Genomic DNA, 22,535 nt, shown 5'->3' with positions numbered 1-22,535 from the left:
GGGACTGCTGCCCTAAAGAAATGTAGAGGCAAATACTATGATTATCTTTTTTCACCTTGTCACTACTTATGGTTTCTGCCTGCTGGTGAAAAAGCTGGAGGGCATCACACTTGAACTTGGAAAAAAAAATCTTTAAAAAATATTATTAACATTTATTGCATTAATGATATTAACACTTTAATGCACATAACCAACATCATAATCAAGAGATAAAAGATGAAAAAACCCACAGTTAAGTTCATTGGGGGACATATTAATAGTTTACTTTTACAGATAGGTTCTTGGACAGAGTTCTTAAGCCCCATTAACCCCACAGCTTATAGGACCTTTTCTGTGTGAAATGCTATGGTTAGAGCTGTGGGTATGCAGAGATGGGCAAGATGGTACACACATGACTCTGCTACAGTTCACAGTGAGGTCGGTATTGAGAGGACAAGGAAGATTGCTCTGACAGGGAGAACAGAATGTCAGCGAAGAGGGCAGAGGGAATATTACTGGGGAGTCAGGGAATGACATGAGCAGAGGCCCAGAGGAGACAATGAGAGCAAGCATGGTAAACAGCACTGTGCTCAAAACAGCTGGGGCATACAGTGCTGTGAATGGAGGCATAGAAGGTAAAAATTGTATAGTTAGTTCAATGATAGTGAATAAAGATAGGTTGAGACTGTGAGATTAGAAAAGTCCCTTGAATGTTTGAATAAAGAATTTGGACTTATTTTGACAAGCCCAGGGAAACTTTGAAGAATTTTGAGCAGAGAAGTGATATGATCAAAACTGGGCCGGCACAGGAAGGAGGCTAGAACAGTTAAGAAGATGTTACCATACAGAAGTCCGGGTGAAAAGTACTGAGTACCTAACGTAGTGGTGGCAGTTAGAATTCAAAGTGTCTTTGAGTTCCACAAATGTGAGCAAAAACTACAGAGGTGAACTTTACACACAAGCCTTGGCAACAGACCATTATAAGGGACAAAGGAAATGTTCAAGGGTTTTGAGCCAGGGGTGACTGAGGAGAGTGTTGCCACTACACAAAGTGAGTAAGGTAAGGCAAAAGGAGTTCTGAGTTCAGATTGTTCATAGGAATTTACCAGCATCTAAATTGAAAACTTTGGGAGGGAAGAGAGTAAGTGCTTTGCACTTAGTGCTCAGTAGCTTTTTGATACATTGAACTCTGCAATAATTTTGGTCACATTTCTGAAGCCAGAGAACATTTCTCCTGGTACTGAAATAATACAAATATAAGTAACCGTGGACCAAAACAAAAAAACCCAAATGTCCTCCCTGCACTACCACTTGGGGTTTAGGTGTTATTCAAACTACAAAAGTATAAACTGAACAAGATTGGTCTTAGAATTCTGATTGGAAGAATTTGACATACCTTTTTAATCATTTTACCAAGTTCAAAATCTGGCCTTCTGCCTATTGAATAGTCAGCTTTCACTTCAGAATAGGTATCATTAATTATTGCCAAGAACATGTTCTGGGGAGAAATATTCAAATGAAGTATTTCAATAAAAATTTAGTTTAAATGTTGTCAATGACTTTGACAAGTGCTGGGATTTGTAAAATTAGATTAAAATTTTAAAAGTAACTCATGTGCTCAATAAGAGATATGGCTATGCAGACTATATATAATATAGTAGAGTGGGAAATGTGTAGTGTGTGGATATGGGCAAGTATGTTTATGGTAAATGGGAAAAGCAGAATGTAAAATAGTGCATATACATTGGTTAATTATATATATATATAAATTTATTAATGTTACATATCAGAAGAAAACTTAGAATAATATATGTTCATAAGGGTATTTCTTTTTTTTCTTTAAAATTCTATAGAGCTGTTTAAATGCACAATTTTACTAGGGCTCTTACAAATATTAATGTCCAGATAACACAAACAGAACTGTGGAGAGGGTATTCTTACTCCCAGCCCACCTCTCCACCTTTCACTGTGGCTCAGATCTGTCACTGTGAGGACTGTTGCCCACAATCAGGGGATAACTGCTGTGTGTGACAAAAAAATGTTTTCATGGAGGACAGTAGCAGTGCCTTGAGTAGAAAGGCAAGGTTCCTTGATTAGGAAGGCCAAATAGATTTGTCCTGAGCACATGTGAGAGACCCGTCCTGGGGACTCCTAAAAATTACAAGGGTGTGAGCTTTCATCCATAAGGGCCAAAAGCTGTTGCAATATGGGCAGAATATGAATGGCCTAATTCGTACCTACTGGTATGAAATGTCCCAGGCTGGAGAGACCTGGAACTTTCAAGTTATACGTGTAAAAGATTTAGTACACTCTTGGCACACAATAACTACCAAGATGGTAACTATTATGATCACATTCTCCATTGGACAGCTTGAAAACATTTGGACCCCCCTGGATTACTAGGAATCTACACCATTCTTAATAAATGTAAAGTGTTCTGACAGCTAAGCAGTGATACTATAATTTCTTCTAAATTGGTAATTATATTTTTTATTCTGAAAAATGTAAGCAAAAAAGGGGAACATATATGGTCATTCTTACCAGCAGGACAAAAAACACGAAAAAGATGAAAGTGATGAAGTAAATGGGTCCCAAGATACGACTGGCTTGCTGAATACCAGCAAAATTAAAATCTCCAAGAACAATACGAAATTGTGTGAATCTTTTATGGGAAAAAAGAAAACCATTAGAAAATACTATATCTCTTCATACATACATGACAACAGATGGGGGTTACTAATGTGCCTAGGAAAGTACCTAGCTGCATATGGCATATGTTCTCTGGCTTTAGTTTTGTTAGCACAGAGTTCTATAAAATTGGATGTAGAATATTCCCCTAAAGAAAGCCAAGACTTAATAGCTGAACAGATAGTTCAGGAAATGATGGGCTTCAGTTTATTCAATCAATATGAACCCAATGTTCACCTCCAAGATTTGAACCTTGAGATGCCTGCTTACCAGCTTGTCTTGACAGTGGCCTCCTTAGCCATTCCTGTGCCCTTATAAAACTTAGAATACTTTGACCTTTTCCAATAAATGATTTTCAACTTGTACATAGACCCAAGAGCCCTACAATTTCTAATATCAATGGTATGCTTAATTTTTGCATCTCTTCTGCTGAAATAAAAATGGCAACAATTTGTCACTTGCTAAGTCTCAAACAAGTGCTGGTAGTGATCCTCAAACATGATCCCGAGGTTTATTTTATTTTCTCCAGTAAGTATAAAAGCTTGGCTTTGAAGTGAAATAGCATTGAAAATACTATAAATCTTCATTTTATTAACTTTAAAGATAGAAAAATTAAGAAATTAAGGCTTTGAATGAGCATAGTATTAGCAGAGGTAGAATTAGGATTTCATAACCTGAAGTTTTATTTTGTTTTCTCATCATTAGTTTGCAGTGGTATTGCCATACACACCACGGATATATTATATATATATGATATATATATATATGAGTTCTTTATTTTAAGGGGAGATCTGGGAAGGAGTTTTTAATAGTATGTAGACACTTTGCATGATTGGTCAAAGGGCAGAATGTTTCTTGTTCCTTGTTGCTTTTGCCAATCACATGAAGGGGGCATAGGACTATGTACAATGAAGGAAGAAAATGTATTCAAAGAAATCAGCTATTTGGAGTCCTAGCACTCAGAGTTTTCTGGAATTTCATCCTCAGTACCTGAGACCTGACTAAATCATACATACAGTGTTTATCCAGCTTCTAATACTGGATTCTAATGCTCTTCTACACAAGATAGAAGGAGAAATGCTGAATTAGGAGAACAAAGTTTCTCAGCAAATCAAAAAAAATTTTTTTCCTCTCTGGCATAGGAGAATATGAGGTTCTGTTTTAGTGTTTTTAACTTAATTTTTTATCCTTAAGTTGTGTTTATATAAGTTCAAGTCAGCATTTCTCCTCTCCAGAAAGTGTCCACATACCGCTGCTCTGTAAATAGTGTGAATAACAAAAACCTAAGCAATTTCTGAATGGTTATAATCACATAGGAACTGGAGACGTACAAATGCCTTTCCCCTCCCCCTCCCCAAGCTAAAAGGAACACCATGACTCTTCAGGATACAGATTATACTGAATGAAAACACTGTTTTTTAACTTCTTGATACCCCTGTTAACTTTCTACAGTTCTCTCTTGTTGAATTAAAATAGCTTACAGACGGTTTCATAATAATGTACCATTTATGCTTAATCTGACTTCCCAGTCTCTCACTTGCAGGCATGACTGGGTGGTAGGTATTCCTAAGCCTTCTCCAAATATTGCCTCTATTCCACTGTGTCGTCTTCTGTAATTCAGGTTAAACATATATTAGGCCTTCTCATTCTACCCTTTCTGTCATTTTCTGAACATTTTGCCTCTCTGTGCCACTTTAAAATTTTTTCTCACCTATTTTTCATTTTACTCATTCTCTCTTCATCTATGTCTCATTTGCTATCAAACCTGTCAACTGGGCTTTTAATCTCAGTTGCTTTAATTTTCAGTTCTAGAATTCTGTTTGATACTTTTTCAAGTATGTCACTTTTTACACTATCCTGTTCTCTCTCTAAAGATATTTTCTGACTTGTGTTTTATTTCTCTAAATATAGTATTTATTGATTATTCCAATATTTGAAGTCTTTGAGTCTGTTTCTGTTGTCTGTTGTATCTGCTGGTTCTTGCTTACGAATTTTTCCTCCTTATGTACCAAGTTATCTTTGACCATGAGCAGTAAATTATACTTGAAGGGCTTAGGATGAAATATATTTCTCCAGAGAGGTATTTTTGTGTGTGTGTCTGCAGGTGCATATGGGCATTCCAGCCTGGGACCATCTTAATCCAAATTCAAGATATGAGGTTCCCTGGATACCTAGGTGACTAAACCCAGACTTCAAGTCAAGTCACTGAGGGATTTACTTTTAGCTTGAGGCTGTAGCACTTCAGGCTCCCTGCTTTATGTGTGGAGAGGTTATCAGACACTCCTCCTCTCCCCCAACCCCACTCCCCAGCACACACACACAGGCCTTGGGTTTGTCTTCTGTCTCCTCCTTGAGAGGTAACTAGAAACACAATTTCTCAACTGTTTCTTCTGGATCAACAAAAATGCCTTCATGGTGGAGGTTTTGGGGAAGATGGATTAAGAAGCACTAGGAATCTGTCTCACCACCTAGACAACAATCACTGTGGCACAATCTTTCTGATGAAACTATTTTGGAACTCTGGAGTCTGTTGAAGGCTTACAACTTCCAGGAAAGGATTGGGCAGTTTGGGTCAATTTAAACTTTTAGTTTGGCAGCAGCTACCCATCTTCTACCCCCCAGCCCATGGCAGGTAGCCCTGCATGTATTGCTAGAGCAGCTTGTACACAGCTTGTGGGAGCCAGGGTGGACAAGAAGGACCCTGTTGTCCAGACATCAGGGTCTGTGTTCTGATTGCTGATTGCTGCTTCTGATCACAGAGGCAGGCATCTCCCTGCATTGTTGCAAGCCCCTCCCTCTCCAGCTGAAGCAATGTCCTTGGGATTGAGAGGCCCAATGCTCTTCCCTCCTTCATTTTTCTCTTTTTCCCTTTTGGGAGCCAGATATTAAAGACTAGGACATTCATGGGGCTTCCCTGGTGGCGTAGTGGTTAAGAATCCGCCTGCCAATGCAGGGGGCACGGGTTTGTGCCCTGGTCCAGGAAGATCCCACATGCCACGGAGCAACTAAGCCCGTGCACCACAACTACTGAGCCTGCACTCTGGAGCCTGCGAGCCACAACTACTGAAGCCCGCATGCCTAGAGCCCGTACTCCGCAACAAGAGAAGCCACCACAATAAGAAGCCCATGCACCACAAGGAAGAGTAGCCCCCGCTCACCGCAACTAGAGAGAGCCCACGCACAGCAACAAAGAACCAACACAGCCAAAAAAAAAAAAAAAAAAGACTAGGACATTAAAAAACAACAACAACTGCATATATGAGGAAATTAGACAGTCACCATGCATGCCCAAGGAATGGCACAGGCTCAGAAAAGACCTGAGAAGACCTTAAGTTTACACCTCAGGCTGATCCTCAGAGAACTAAAAGAAGACATGAAGTAAGTCAAGAAAACTATGTATGAACAAAATGGAAAAGCAATAAAAAGATAGAAAACCTAAAAAGAAACCAAAAAAATTCTAGAGCTGCAAAGTACAATAACTGAAATGAAAATTCATTAGAGAGATTCAAAGGTAGATTTGAATAGGCGGAAGAAAAAAAATCAGTGAACTTGAAGGTAGGGCAATTGAAATTATTGAGTCTGAGGAACAGAAAGAAAAAAGTTTCAAGAAAAGTGAACAGAGCCTAAGGGACCTGTGGGATACCATCAAGTGAACCAACATATGCATAAGCACATGAAAAGATGCTCAAGATTGCTAATCAGTAGGGAGATGCAAATCAAAAACACAATGAGATATCACCTCACATCCATTAGGATGGCTACTATCAAAAAACAAAACAAACCAGAAAATAACAATTTTTGACACGGATGTGGAGAAATTGAAACACGCACCGTTAGTGGAAAGGTAAAATGGAATAGCCACTGTGGAAAACAGTATAGCAGTTCCTCAAAAATTCAAAATGCAATTACCATATGATCCTGCAATTCTACTTCTGGGTATGTACCCAAAAGAATTCAAAGTAGGATCTCAAAGAGATATTTGTACACCATGTTCTCATAGCATTATTCATAATAGCTAAAACGTGGAAGCAACCCAAGTGTCATTGAGAGATTAATGGATAAACAAAATGTGGTATGTACATACAGTGGAATATTATTCAGCTTCAAAAAGGAAATTCTGACATATCCTACAACATTGTTGAATCTTGAAGACATTATGCTAAGTGGAATAAATCAGTCACAAAAGGACAAATACTGTATGATTCCACTATGTATCTTGAGTAATCAAAATCATAGAGACAAAAAGTAGGATGATGGTTGCCAGGGGCAGGGGTAGGGAGGGAAATGGAGAGTTCCTGTTTAATGAGTATAGAGTTTCAGTTTTGCAAGATAAAAAGATTTCTGGAGATGAATGATGGTGATGATTGAACAATATGAATGTACTTCACTGTACAGTTAGAAACGGTTAAAAAAAAGGACATGGTTAAGATGGTAAATTTTATGTTTTATACACAATTTAAAATTTTTTTCAGTTTAAAAAAAAAAGCCTTCAGGGCAGAAGTAGCTTCGGATGCTGAGTGTACTTTTCCGGGTTCTTGCTTTCTGATTTTGGCCACTCAAATTTTTGTTAGTTCTTAAATGTTTCCTATATTTCATCCAGCTTTTTAAATTGTGAAGAGGTTGATTTGAATAACCTAGCACATCATTACCAAAAGCAGAAGCCCCCTCATTAATCCATTTCAAAATTTTCTATCTGTTTACTTTGTGCCTTATACTTTCTTTCCTCCCATTATCCAAAGTAACACAAATTTCCAAGGTTCTGTAAATTACTACATTTATATTTAATGTCCAATACTACTTAGTTTTATTATTAACACTTGAATTAAGATCCTAGGAAAGGACCAAGAAGTTGTTGGAACTGCAAACATTATTCACTCTGGATAAGGTAATCAGACTTTTCAAATTATAGGTCATTTGAAGTTGGAAAGGACCTTTGGGAGTGATTTAGTCCAGCCCCTTCATTTACAGATAAAGAAATTAAGGTCTAGAAAAGTTAAATAGCTAGTGGCAGAATTGGAAAGTAGAATTATATCCTCTTGGTTGCTAGTCCACTCTTTCCACTACTAATTTAGTAAAGGGTTATTCAGAAAAATATTATTAAATTCCATGCAATTAATTGGTACTTAGATAATACAGTATTTACATGTGGATGATGAAAAGAGGGCAACCTAAGAAATTTTTCAGACCAGAATTTACCCCAAATTGAGTAAAAGGGCCATGGACAAGTTTGAGGAATTCTTAACTAAAGGGAAAGTTATTGCAGTTTTTCTCAGAGCCATATGTTACCATGCACTACGAATTTCCAAGAGTGATGCAAAGTGAAGCCATTTCCCCCAGACGGTCTTTCTTGGTCTAGATTGCACAGGACACATTTTGAGAACTGATATTTTAGACTATCATTATTTTTTTACACAGACAGAACTTGTTTTACCTACTCAAAAACGAAAGTAAATTTATTAAAATTATTCACTTTTAAAGACAATATTTTTCTAGGGATTCTACCTAATCAGTTCTATAAGTTAGTTATCTGCTGATTGTTTTAAGTGTATAAAGCTATTTTTAAAATTCAGCTTTGCCAGATCAGCAAAGGATAATCAGGTCAATATCAATAAAAGGATTCTAAAGGTAGAGCCCTCTAAAGAAAACACTTAAGATTTCTTTTGCCCAGAGAATAAATACTACAGAGACATGGAGCCAGTTTCTTTTATCTTAGATAAAATTTTCACTTCTATTGAAAAGTAAAAAAATATTTTTCTAGCTTGACCTGGTAACACTTGAAAAGTGGATAACACCATCCATTTGGATCTTTCAATGCCTAACTGTACTTTGAGTGTGACAGCTATTTAGCCATCAGTGAAAATATCAAACCATTTTTTAATTTATTAAAGCTTATGTCAGTACTTATAGGCCTTTTCATGATTTTTTTGTTATAAACTGGATAAAACTGCATAAATTACATTTATGCTAAGAGCTTACATGGAATTTTGAAAAGTGGAAAAGTCGTCAACTTGTGATCCAAAAACAAGAAATCCTAACTGAGCGTAAGCAAAGAATATTATAAAAAACATGATGGCAAATCCTACTATGTCTTTGATACAGCGGGACAAGGTTGATGACAGCTGAGACATTGTCTTATTAAAGCTTATGAATTTGAATATCTGAAAAAGAACAAAGTTAATTGAAATAGGAGAATATTAAAAACTATAATGATTAGAGTAAATTAATTTCAGAAGAAATCTGCTTGAAATTAAAAGAGATGCTTCATAAAAAAAAAAAAAGAGATGCTTCATGACAGTTGGGGTGTTTGAGGATTCGCTGGCAATCATTACAAAGCCAAACTACTTTAAAATTTACTGTATAAAAAAATTACTGTATAGGTAAGAATATCCTTTTGTTTTTTCATAACTTTGTAGTTTAAGTTCCCATTTTATTATCTAATATAATAAAATATATCTAATCTGTTATATCTGATAAAATATAAATACCTTTATCCATGCAAAGAAGATGGTTATGGCAATTATATTGTTGTAATAAATGTGCCAGTGTGCAAGAAAATAGAAGTCTGAATATTTTTCAGTACTTTTTAACAGTTGTCCAAGCAAGAGAAAAGTTTGTATATTACAGTATGAGTTGAAGAAAACGGCCACAAAACACAACTAAATGGGAAAATAAGAAGGGTTAAATTAGAGATTACCTCTAAATCTCCTGCAGCTTATGAATAAACACATGAAAAAGTTCATCAAAATTCAACAAAAAGGGAGGGAGAGATAAGACAGGTTTTTACATAAATGAAAGTAAGCCTCAATTTATAGAAGTTTAACGTAGCTTAATTATCATAAAAGTAGCAAAATACTGACTGCCTGGCTATCCTAATCTATATGACTTTTTGTTTCTTTGAGTCATAAAACACAAATGTATAAAATGATTATATAATTCTGACTAGACTGTAAGAGTTTCTGCTCCATATAACTACATGATACCTAAGAGTTTAATATTTTTCACTATGTAACACTCCAAGAAAAAATTTTTTACAGCTCCAAAAAAATAAACCCCTTTAGAGCTTCTTAACAACTCTTTTAGAAGAGGATTTTAGAACCAGATTATTTTAGGTATCAGAGTTTTCTAACTGTCATGAAAATTTTCCTTTGATTTCTCTTCCCTAAAATACTCAGTTAAACATGTAATGCTATACCCTATGTTAAGCATTATTGTGCTTACCAGAGAGGTAGATGGCACACTTTCTGACTCTGAGAAACTTTCAATTTGGTTTTGAGAAACAAATATATATATATATACTGGATTGGCTATAACTAAGGGCCAATAAGAGTGAAAGATCAGGTTGTATAAGCCAGAATATTTGTTCATTGTTCCTAAAACCAAGCTCTTACGATTTGTTCCACCCTACCCACACCTCTATGTTTATTTTAGTATTTTCCAGTGATAAGAACTGGCAGTCTTTGGAGTTTCTTCAAGGATTATTTCCCCAATCCTGGTGGCATCCTCTGTGCCTACAAGCTACGCTCTGGCTGCTCAAACCTTATCCCCCCTTCAGTATTCTGCCTAGGCTTGTCTTTTGCCTATTTAAAAATTCAGTGTAAAGAGGAAAGCAGATTTAGGCAACATACAAGAGTACATTTTAAAGGACCTTGCCCCAAAAGAATCATTATTTTCAACATGAGGCCCTGAGAGGAATACATTTTTTTGAGTGGGAGTAGGGAGACCTTCTGTGCCCACTAAATCATAATACGTATGGAATCACTTATTCCTCTAGATTTATGCTAGTCCTGCCAAGGACCAAATCAGAGAGAAAAAAATAGATTTCTCCCTTTTGGAGGCACACCATTAGTATGTACTATGACAGTTCGTTTTATTATTGATACTTAAAGCTTTTAAAATAAGTCCTGGATGAGGGAGGTGCTTTTTAAACCTCTCTCACTGGTGGGCTCAGATGTGATTCCCTTCAACCATATCTGTGAATATATACTTACCACCAAAAGTAGTAATTCTAGCCAGTTCCAACTACTTTTGAAATAGGCAGATTTAAATTCTTTTATTTTTAGGACTTCTTGTGTTGTGAAGACAATAAGAAAAATACAAAATGTGATTTCACAGGAAGCAATAAAATAATCATAGTAGCTAACATATCTAAGGAGCTTCACAGAGTAAAACTGCCATGAAGTAAGTATTCCTCCAGTTGCAGGGAATTCTGCCACCAATCTGTAAAATGAGGTTTGTGAAAGTCACTGCATTTCAAGGATTTATATTTCAGTACCTAACGCGACTGATATTTCTAGTCAGTGATATTGTGTACTTTAATCACTTATTTTGTACAAAATATGTTTTCTCAGGGTTATGGGCTCAATTCATTACTATTTTTTTTAACATCTTTACTGGAGTGTAATTGCTTTACAATATTGTGTTAGTTTCTGCTGTATAACAAAGTGAATCAGCTATACATATACATATATCCCCAATTCCCCTCCTTCTGGCGTCTCCCTCCCACCCTCCCTAAACCACCCCTCTAGGTGGTCACAAAGCACCGCTTTGAAATCCCTGTGCGATGCAGCTGCTTCCCACTAGCTATTTTACATTTGGTAGTGTATATATGTCCATGCCACTCTCTCACTTCGTCCCAGCTTACCCTTCCCCCTCCCTGTGCCCTCAAGTCCATTCTCTACGTCTGCGTCCTTATTCCTGTCCTGCCCCTAGGTTCTTCAGAACAATTTTTTTTTTTTTTAGATTCCATATATATGTGTTAGCATACAGAATTTGTTTTTCTCTTTCTGACTTACTTCACTCTGTATGACAGATTCTAGGTCCATCTACTTCAATTGAATTGAATAATTCAATTTTGTTTCTTTTTATGGCTGAGTAATATTCTATTGTATATATGTGCCACATCTTTTTTTTTTTTTTTTTTTCTGTACGTGGGCCTCTCCCATTGTGGAGCACAAGCTCCGGACGCGCAGGCTCAGCGGCCATGGCTCACGGGCCTAGCCACTCTGCGGCATGTGGGATCTTCTCGGACCGGGGCACGAACCTGTGTTCCCTGCATCGGCAGGCGGACTCTCAACCACTGTGCCACCAGGGAAGCCCTGTGCCACATTTTCTTTATCCACTCATCTGTCGATGGACACTTAGGTTGCTTCCATGTCCTGGCTATTTTAAATAGAGCTGCAATGAACATTGTGGTACATGACTCTTTTTGTATTATGGTCTTCTCAGGGTATATGCCCAAGAGTGGAATTGCTGGGTCATATGGTAGTTCTGTTTTTAGTGTTTTAATGAACTTCCATACTGTTCTCCATAGTGTCTGTATCAATTTACATTCCCATCAACAGTGCAAGAGAGTTCCCCTTTCTCCACACCCTCTCCAGCATTTATTGTTTGTAGATTTTTGATGATGGCCATTCTGACTGGTGTGAGGTGATACCTCATTGTAGTTTTGATTTGCATTTCTCTAATGATTAGTGATGTTGAGCATTGTTTCATGTGTTTGTTGGCAATCTGTGTATCTTCTTTGGAGAAATGTCTATTTAGGTCTTCTGCCCATTTTTGGATTGGGTTTTTGTTTTTTTTGATATCGAGCAGCATGAGCTGCTTGTATATTTTGGAGATTAATCCTTTGTCAGTTGCTTCATTTGCAAATATTTTCTCCCATTCTGAGGGTTCTCTTTTCGTCCTGTTTATGTTTTCCTTTGCTGTGCAAAAGCTTTTAAGTTTCACTAGGTTCCATTTGTTTATTTTTGTTCTTATTTCCATCTGTCTAGGAGGTGGGTCAAAAAGGATCATGCTGTGATTTATGTCATAGAGTGTTCTGCCTATGTTTTCCTCTAAGAGTTTTACAGTGTCTGGCTTTACATTTAGGTCTTTAATCCATTTTGAGTTTATTTTTGTGTATGGTGTTAGGGAGTGTTCTAATTTCATTCTTTTACCTGTAGCTCTGCAGTTTTCCCAGCACCACTATTGAAGAGGCTGTCTTTTCTCCATTGTATATTCTTTGCTCCTTTATCAAAAATAAGGTGACCATATGTGCGTGGGTTTATTTCTGGGCTTTCTATACTGTTGCATTGATCTATATTTCTGTTTTTGTGCCAGTACCATATTATCTTGATTACTGTAGCTTTGTAGTATAGTCTGAAGTCCAGGAGCCTGATTCCTCCAGCTCCGTTTTTCTTTCTCAACATTGCTTTGGCTATTCGGGGTCTTTTGTGTTTCCATACAAATTGTGAAATTTTTTGTTCTAGTTCTGTGAAAATGCCATTGGTAGTTTGATAGGGATTGCATTGAGTCTGTAGATTGCTTTGGGTAGTATAGTCATTTTCACAGTGTTGATTCTTCCAATCCAAGAACATGGTATATCTCTCCATCTATTTGTATCATCTTTAATTTCTTTCATCAGTGTCTTATAGTTTTCTGCATACAGGTCTTTTGTCTCCTTAGGTAGGTTTATTCCTGGTATTTTATTCTTTTTGTTGCAATGGTAAATGGGAGTGTTTCCTTAATTTCTCTTTCAGATTTTTCATCATTAGTGTATAGAAATGCAAGAGATTTCTGTGCATTAATTTTGTATCCTGCTACTTTACGAAATTCATTGATTAGCTCTAGTAGTTTTCTAGTACCATCTTTAGGATTCTCTATGTATAGTATCATGTCATCTACAAACAGTGACAGCTTTACTTTTTCTTTTCTGTTTTGGATTCCTTTTATTTGTTTTTTTTCTCTGAGTGCTATCGCTAAAACTTCCAAAACTATGTTGAATAATAGTGGTGAGAGTGGACAACCTTGTCTTGTTCCTGATCTTAGAGGAAATGGTTTCAGTTTTTCACCATTGAGAACAATGTTGGCTGTGGGTTTGTCATATATGGCCTTTATTATGTTGAGGAAAGTTCCCTCTATGCCTACTTTCTGGAGGGTTTTTATCATAAATGGGTGTTGATTTTGTTGAAAGCTTTTTCTGCATCTATTGAGACGATCATATGGTTTTTCTCCTTCAATTTGTTAATATGGTGTATCACATTGATTGATTTGCATATATTGCAGAATCCTTGCATTCCTGGGATAAACCACACTTGATCATGGTGTATGATCCTTTAATGTGCTGTTGGATTCTGTTTGCTAGTATTTTGTTGAGGAGTTTTGCATCTATGTTCATCAGTGATATTGTCCTGTAGTTTTCTTTCTTTGTGACATCTTTGTCTGGTTTTGGTATTAGGGTGATGGTGGCCTCGTAGAATGAGTTTGGGAGTCTTCCTCTCTCTGCTATATTTTGGAAGAGTGTGAGAAAGATAGGTGTTAGCTCTTCTCTATGTGTTTGATAGAATTCGCCTGTAAATCATTCTGGTCCTGGGCTTTTGTTTGTTGGAAGATTTTTAATCACAGTCTCAATTTCAGTGGTTGTGAATGGTCTGTTTATATTTCCTGTTTCTTCCTGGTTCAGTCTTGGAGGTTGTGCTTTTCTAAAATTTGTCCATTTCTTCCAGGTTGTCCATTTTATTGGCATATAGTTGCTTGTAGTAATCTCTCATGATCCTTTGTATTTCTGCAGTGTCAGTTGCTACTTCTTCTTTTTCATTTCTAATTCTATTGATTTGAGTCTTCTCCCTTTTTTTCTTGATGAGTGTGGCTAATGGTTTATCAATTTTGTTTATCTTCTCAAAGAACCAACTTTTAGTTTTATTGATCTTTGCTATTGTTCCCTTCATTCCTTTTTCATTTATTTCTGATCTGATCTTTATGATTTCTTTCCTCTGCTAACTTTGGGGTTTTCTTTTTGTTGTTGCTCTTCTTTCTCTAATTGCTTTAGGTGTAAGGTTAGGTTGTTTATTTGAGATGTTTCTTGTTTCTTGAGGTAGGCTTGTATTGCTATAAACTTCCCTCTTAGAACTGCTTTTGCTGCATCCCATAGGTTTTGGGTTGTCATATTTTCACTGTCATTTGTATCTAGATATTTTTTTATTTCCTGTTTGATTTCTTCAGTGATCTCTTGGCTATTAAGTAGTGTATTGTTTATCCTCCATGTGTTTGTATTTCTTTCAGATTTTTTTCTGTAATTGATATCTACTCTCATAGCGTTGTGGTCCGAAAATATACTTGATATGCTTTCAGTTTTCTTAAATTTACCAAGGCTTGATTTGTGCCCCAAGATATAATCTATCCTAGAGAATGTTCCATGAGCACTTGAGAAGAAAGTGTATCCTGTTGTTTTTGGATGGAATGTTGTATAAATAGCAATTAAGTCCGTCTTGTTCAATGTATCATTCAAAGCTTGTGCTTCCTTATTTATTTTCACTTTGGATGATCTGTCCATTGGCAAAAGTGGGTTGTTAAAGTCCCCTACTATGATTGTGTTACTGTCAATTTCCCCTTTTATGGCTGTTAGCATTTGCGTTATGTATTGACATGCTCCTATGTTGGGTGCATAAAGATTTACAATTGTTACATCTTCTTCTTGGATTGATCCCTTGATCATTATGTAGTGTCCTTCTTTGTCTCTTGTAATAGTCTTTATTTTAAAGTCTATTTTGTCTGATATGAGAATTGCTACTTCAACTTTCTTTTGATTTCCATTTTCATGGAATATCTTTTTCCCTCCCCTCACTTTCAGTCTGTATGTGTCTCTAGGTCTGATGTGGGTCTCTTGTAGACAGCATATATATGGGTCTTGTTTTTGTATCCATTCAGCCAGTCTATTTCTTTTGGTGGAGCATTTAATCCGTTTACATTTAAGGTAGTTATCGATATGTATGTTCCTATTACCATTTTCTTAATTGTTTTGCTTTCTTATTGTAGGTCTTTTCCTTCTCTTGTGTTTCCTGCCTAGAGAAGTTCCTTTAACATTTGTTGTAAAGCTGGTTTGGTGGTGCTGAATTCTCTTAGTTTTTGCTTGTCTGTAAAAGTTTTAATTTCTCTGTTGAATCTGAATGAGATCCTTGCTGGGTAGAGTAATCTTGGTTGTAGGTTTTTCCCTTTCATCACTTTAAATATGTCATGCCACTCCCATCTGGCTTGCAGAGTTTCTGCTGAAAGATCAGCTGTTAACCTTATGGGGATTCCCTACTATGTTATTTTTCCCTTGCTGCTTTTAATATTTTTTCTTTGTATTTAATTTTTGATAGTTTGATTAATATGTGTCTTGGCGTGTTTCTCCTTGGACTTATCCTGTATGGGACTCTCTCCACTTCCTGGACCTGATTGACAATTTCCCTTCCCATATTAGGAAAGTTTTCAACTATAATCTCTTCAAATATTTTCTCAGTTCCTTCTTTTTCTCTCCTTCTTCTGGGGCCCCTATAATTTGAATGTTGTTGCATTTAATGTTGTCCCAGAGGTCTTTGAGACTGTCCTCAATTCTTTTAATTCTTTTTTCTTTATTCTGCTCTGCAGTAGTTATTTCCACTATTTTATCTTCCAGGTCACTTATCCATTCTGCCTCATTCTGCTATTCATTCCTTCTGGAGAATTTTACATTTCATTTATTGTGTTGTTCATCATTGTTTGTCTGCTCTTTAGCTCTTCTAGTTCCTTGTTAAACATTTCTTGTATGTTCTCCATTCTATTTCCAAGATTTTGGATCATCTTTTTTATCATTACTCTGAATTCTTTTTCAGGTAGACTGCCTATTTCCTCTTCCTTTGTTTGGTCTGGTGGGTTTTTGCCTTGCTCCTTCATATGCTGTGTGTTTCTCCTTCTTCTCATTTTGCTTAACTTACTGTGTTTGGGGTCTCCTTTTCGCAGGCTGCAAGTTCGTAGTTCCCGTTGTTTTTGGTGTCTACTCCCAGTGGCTAAGGTTATTTCAGTGTGTTGTATAAGCTTCCTGGTGGAGGGGACTGGTGTCTGTGTTCTGGTGGATGAGGCTAGATCTTGTCTTTCTTGTGGGCAGGACTGGGCCTGGTGGTGTGTTTTGGGGTGTCTGTGACCTTATTATGATTTTAGGCAGCCTCTCTGCTAATGGGTGGTGTTGTGTTCCTGTCTTGCTAGTTGTTTGGCACAGGGTGTCCAGTGCTATAGCTTGCTGGTCGTTGAGTGGAGCTGGGTCTTAGCATTGAGATGGAGATCTCTGGGAGGGCTCTTGCCGTTTGATATTATGTGGAGCCAGGAGGTCTCTGGTGGACCAATGTCCTGAACTCGGCTCTTCCACCCCAGAGCACCATGACCCTCTCAGCCACACACATGTTCTTTTTTTTTTTTTTGTGGAATGCGGGCCTCTCATTGTTGTGGCCTCTCCTGTTGCGGAGCACAGGCTCCGGACGCGCAGGCTCATCAGCCATGTTTCACGGGCCTAGCCACTCCGTGGCATGTGGGATCTTCCCAGACCGGGGCACAAACCCGTGTCCCCTGCATCGGCAGGTGGACTCTCAACCACTGCGCCACCAGGGAAGCTCCATATGTTCTTTTAAGAGCACTCTTAAGTAACATCCTGATTGTGTGCGGTACAACTTTACTTTCGAACTGAGAGTTGAGGTGGATGGGATTTTTGCCTTCCCCAGATGGTTGAAGGTTATGATTTTTGTTTTTGGAAACCCCACCACCTCCTTATTTATATTATTATTTTTGCAAGAAAAGTATAAAGGGAGTTGGAGTGGAGGTGAGATTTGTGATCACGAAAGCCTTGGACGCCGTCCTCTCCGTCTTCTGCCTCTCTGTCTCTCTGATTAGTTCCTATCCAGCAGCAGATTGAAGCAGGAGATGATTCTTCTCAAGGTTTGTTCAGCAGCTTCACTTCTAGGTAAAGGCTTCATGAACCAAGTGACGTCAACAAACGAGGCTTCTCTCTCTCTCCTCTCTCTAACAATGAAAGTTGCTCTAATGGAATTCTGTTCTGCCAAAGGAAAATATTGCAAATCTACTTCTAGTCTTCACCCTTTCAAATTAATCTACCATGCTCTTTGGAAGTGCAAACTAGTCCATGTGAAAATATCACATGGAGTTCCTCAGCACCCATCAGCATCAACCACTCAACTTGTGAGTGGGTGAGCCTTCAGATGACCACAGACCCAGTCTTCAAGTCTCCCAGCTGAGGCCTCAGACACACAAAACTAGTTTCAACCTAGGTGCCAAAGAGCCCTAGCCCCCCAACTCCTGCCTGCGCCTCTGGGAGCCAGTGCCCTTGGCATGACGTCACTTCCTCCCTTACTTCTTTTTTAGTGCTCCACTTTTTTTTGGTACTCTGAAAATTCCCAGTGGTCAAAGACCAATGTAAATGAGAAAGAAAGATGTGATTTTTAGCTAGACATTCATTTTACTCTGTGTTTTGATTGCTCATTCATAACTGGGATACTAATTTATCCCTACAGGAGAACAAGATGATGTTCAAGAACATGCTATACTGTTAGTTACTGTTATTAGTCAGGACTCCCCCCACAAAATACATAATTTTTTAATATTTCAGAGGAGGGAAATACACTCTCCCCTTTTAGCTTATCAGAGATACTTCTTGCTTCTAAATGTCAAGATAACATATTTTACTAAAGCAAATGTTTTCTGTTTAACTTTAGGCACTGGATGTTGGATACAAAGATCTATATGCAAATAGAAATATAAAAATTAATTCCAATACTAAATATAAAAAGATTTTGAGGCAGTTCACTGTATTTCTAGTGTTCTCCACAACTGCAGATAATTAAGAATTGACAGTAATTTAAGGAACCAGCATCTCTATCACAATGCCATGATGTAATTATTCCTACCTAAAGATATTAGCAAATCTTATTGGTACTGGAATAAGGTGTGGCCCCAAAAGCAAAAAACCATGAAAACCAAGAACAAAACAACCAGTTAACAAATAGAAAACAGGAATTTGTTTTTACACCTTGTGTATAGTATGTGCGCAATGTTGGGTAAGTGAGTGAAGTGAAAGAAACTCAGTATTTTGATCTGAAGTGTAGACTAGTAAACAAAAAGCAAAAAATGATGAGTATTCGGTTTAGTTTGCCAGATATGTGTACAAAGGGAAAATAAGTGGATAAAGTCTTAGTGTAAGCAATATGCTCCCATACAACTACTGATTAGATATACTACCAGTTAAAAGTTTCAAAATCTGCTAAAGTTTCTAAGAAATAACATTTTAAAAGGTAGCATAGATGGGACTTCCCTTGTGGTCCAGTGGGTAAGACTCTGTGCTCCCAATGCAGGGGGCCTGGGTTCGATCCCTGGTGGGAAAACTAGATCCCACATGCATGCTGCAACTAAGGAGTCTGCATGCCACAACTAAGACCCAGCAGAGACAAATAAATAAATAAATATGCAAAAAAATTAAAGGTAACATAGAATAAGCACAAAACCTAGAGATAGAAAATATGGACTTAATCTAGTATTACAAGGAGTTCTTCATACGACTTTAAGCCAATTACCCCACTGTTTCTATTCTTATTTAGGACATAGAAGTGATTCGTATTCTTCACTTTATCCCTACCAGGACTATCGGGAAGGGTGGAAATGTTGGTAAGAAGCTGATTCCCTGAAAGAAAATACTATAACATAAAAGGTAAAATGTCCATTGGCTGCTGACGGTAATTCATTTGTTTTCATTTTTACAAATTTTAAAGGCCATGATTATGTTTCACCATCACTGTTGCACAGGAGAAAAATTCCCCTATCAGAGTAAATGCCAATTCCATATTCCAGAGTAAAAATGTAAGACTCATGAGAAAAAAGTGGCTCACTGAGACTTAGTGGACACTATTGTTTGCCTGTCTAGCGTTCATTATCCCATTCCTCCTTTCTAACAGAACCCTAATTGTATCAGGCATTCACCCATTCTCAGATCCCTTTGCAGAAGCCAATTCAATCCCCAGGCAGATTCAATCACAGTAATCCTATTTGCTTTGACAGTGTTTGGTTCTAGAACCCAGGCCTAAGCCAAATAGCATGGTCCAGGTTAGGCAGATTACCTAAGGTAATCAGACCTACAGAAATAATTTTTTCTCTTTGGTTGGTTCTCTGTCCTCCTCCTTGTGAGAGGGGATGTCTGTCATCTTTTTCTTGGGTCCAACAGGTTAGCCCAGGCACGTCTTTCTCATGCAATAGCAGAAGTGCAAGAGGGCAAGTTTTAATTTACAAACCCTTTTCAAGCTTCTGCTTGTATCATATCTGCTGACATTCCATTGACCAAAGAAAGTCACCTGGTTGAACCCAGTATCAAGTTCTGGGGCAGTGCACCCTGCCCTGGGTGACAGGTCACTGCAAATTTACATGGCAAAGATGTGAAGAATTGGGGCTATTTTTGCAAATCACCATCGGCTGTAATCATTTCTAGGATGCTGGCTACTGTTATATATTGTTTGAATTTTAAATTGTTCATTCTTGAGACAAAAATGAGTAACTTAATAAAGAAGCTTATTCTGAAAGGAAATCAACAGATTTGAATGATCTGATTTAAAGGAAGAAATCATTAGGACTAAATGTTAGATATGTCCAACTGCAGAATGGCAATAAATAAGACTACATACTCTTAAGCAATATAAAACTAACCTATTGTATGTAATTCTCCATGTTCCGGAACATATCCTGAAACAATGAATATGATGTTGCTCTTTCTTCTTTACCATTATTGGAAGAATTACATTATATTTATTTTGGAGCTTATGATTTTAATCTCAGTACAAACGTGCACAAACTGGAAACCTTAATGAGGGCTCTGGGTGCCTTTTAAATTCAGTATGCTAATAAGAGGTTTTGAGTAACTCACCTGATGATGCAAAACAGATTTACATTAGCATTGTATAATGAAAAATCAATAAAAATAACTCTAGTGCTTCTTGTGATCCAGCTGTTCATCCGAAGATTAATGAACTTGTTTAGGGTTTCAGATTTTGATTTTGGTAAAGTGAAAATATATCCCCCATTTCGGTAAACACCAGTAAATCCCCAATGCCAAGGGGAGTTGATAATAGGAGCAGAGTACTTCCATCTGTTAGATATAAAAAGAATAATGGAGAGATGAGAAAGCCTGACGGAGAAGTATCTAAGAATTTAAGTTAACCTTTGGTTGAAAGTCGTAGTTAAAAAAAAAGTACTAAGTTCATAAGTATTATAGTAATTTTGAAGTAAGATGGTGAGTTAAGGATTAAGCTAAAAGGATTAAGATTGAATATGTTTTCATTGTTTAGTGCTTATTGTGGGCAACACACTGGACTACATACTATGAGAAAAAAAATTTTTTTTAATCCATCTGTTGCCTCAGGGAACTTGAAATCTAGAAAATAATGACGGATTTTTTCTTTAACATGTTGTCTCTGTTATCTGACGAGATCTTTAGTCTTTGAGTAGGACAAAAATATCCAGGGTTTTGATTCAGAAATATCTGTCTCAGTATGGGGAAAAAGATGCTTCACAGTCTGTGTTTTAACGATCATATACCATTTATAAATGCCCAATAAATAAAAACTTTGTTACAATGTCTATATTGTTATATAGGTATCTTATTTTAATGAAAGTACACAAAGTAAAATCTGTATAACTAAATTTTGTTTCCATTCTTTCTACTTTTAACTTAGTTATGCAATATCAAAAAGTAAAGCTTTGATTCTTCATTTTAGTCCCTATTCAGTCTCCTAAAACAGATCTGAACAATTATCCAAAGATGCTCTGCTTAAACTTGTTTTTCTGTTAGTAACACCATGTTTGTTTTCAGCAGAGAAGAGAAAAGTGACAACACTAAGATAAAATACTCATTTTTAATGAAAATTCCATAGTTGTATGTTTGAGCATTTTCCATATGATTGTTAAACTGAAACAAGAACATTTATTACACCAACCCTCTCCTACTTCCAATTTTTTATACTGGTTTTAATTAATGAACGTTACATTTTAGAAAGAAAAACAAGCACAAATTGATTCTTATTTTGTTTGTCAGGAAATGACACATATTAAAATTCTAAATCCGTAATGTTAATTTTGGTATTTAAATTATTTGTAGTTGTTATGAAAATTTGGAATATTAGAATACTTAACAGATTAGTCTTGAGATCAAATTTAAATGTGTAATTAATAGTTGACTTATCTTGTAATTTTTCATGAAAGGGAAATAGTGTGTAGTACTGTTATAATAGTATAATATTTAAGAGAATGTGTCGCCATACTTATGAATTTATTAGGTTTATAAGAATTATACAAGCACTTTGTTGCCCTCAAGAACACCCAAAACTCATAGAAAGAAAAAATAAGTCAACAAAACCCACGAAGCAATGATCAATCCTAGGGGTAGAGAGGTAGTTGTTCAAGAAAGGAAATGTAATCACTGTTCATATTTATAAAATAAACATCGACTAATGATTAACAAAAATTACAGTATAACTACAGGCTAAGAGGAACAGGAAGTGTGTATGTGGAGGGAGTGGCATAAGAGGGATATATGACAGACACTTTCCATGACAGAGACAATAGATATATAAAACTATAAAATCAAGTAATAGTATAATATATTCTGAATATATATTCAGAAATAGGAAGTATATACAAGAAGAAACAACTAAAAGTGGCTGCTTCTGGAGTGGGAATTATGAGTAGGAAAGGGTGGACTTTGTAAATATTTCATCACTGATAAATATCAAATTTTAAAAAAGATATATTTTTTGCCTCTATGATTTTCATATGACCTTAAAAGCAATGATACCAGCAGCTTCTGTGTTAAGGGGAGGTAGTGTCAGTGGCTTTGGGCTTTTACATTTTCAATATAAAGTGTAGACGTGAGTCTATACTAGCATTAGCCTCAGCCACTTTGGAGAACAAAGGCCATAAGATCTTTGGTGGGTATCATCAGATGCAGTGTCTGTAAAACATAACTGCCCCTTTTCAACGCTGGCAACAATAGAAGATATCACTGAAGTAAGCCAGAGTGAGAAAGCAACAGAGTACACCAAAGACAC

General features: G+C 36.7%; 1 protein-coding gene across 1 annotated transcript in view; it reads right to left on the bottom strand.

Moving 5' to 3' along the window:
* The window catches only part of PKD2L2 (polycystin 2 like 2, transient receptor potential cation channel), a 36,531-nt gene that overhangs the window by 9,386 nt on the left and 4,610 nt on the right, over positions 1 to 22,535 (bottom strand). The window contains exons 5-10 of the mRNA XM_089908575.1: positions 20,357 to 20,578; positions 10,656 to 10,884; positions 9,153 to 9,323; positions 8,644 to 8,825; positions 2,521 to 2,641; positions 1,376 to 1,477 (exon numbers count right to left, since the gene is read on the bottom strand). Coding sequence (XP_089764701.1) covers positions 1,376 to 1,477; positions 2,521 to 2,641; positions 8,644 to 8,825; positions 9,153 to 9,323; positions 10,656 to 10,884; positions 20,357 to 20,578 — 1,027 coding nt within the window. The remainder of the gene's footprint in view (positions 1 to 1,375; positions 1,478 to 2,520; positions 2,642 to 8,643; positions 8,826 to 9,152; positions 9,324 to 10,655; positions 10,885 to 20,356; positions 20,579 to 22,535) is intronic.

The sequence above is a fragment of the Delphinapterus leucas genome, chromosome 3, assembly GCF_059928025.1.
Source record: "Delphinapterus leucas isolate spDelLeu-1000000601 "Yukka" chromosome 3, BTC_Dleu_Yukka2, whole genome shotgun sequence".
NCBI lineage: Eukaryota > Metazoa > Chordata > Mammalia > Artiodactyla > Monodontidae > Delphinapterus > Delphinapterus leucas.
The sequence above is the reverse complement of the archived record's forward strand: the minus strand, read 5'-3'. Positions and strand labels throughout refer to the sequence as shown.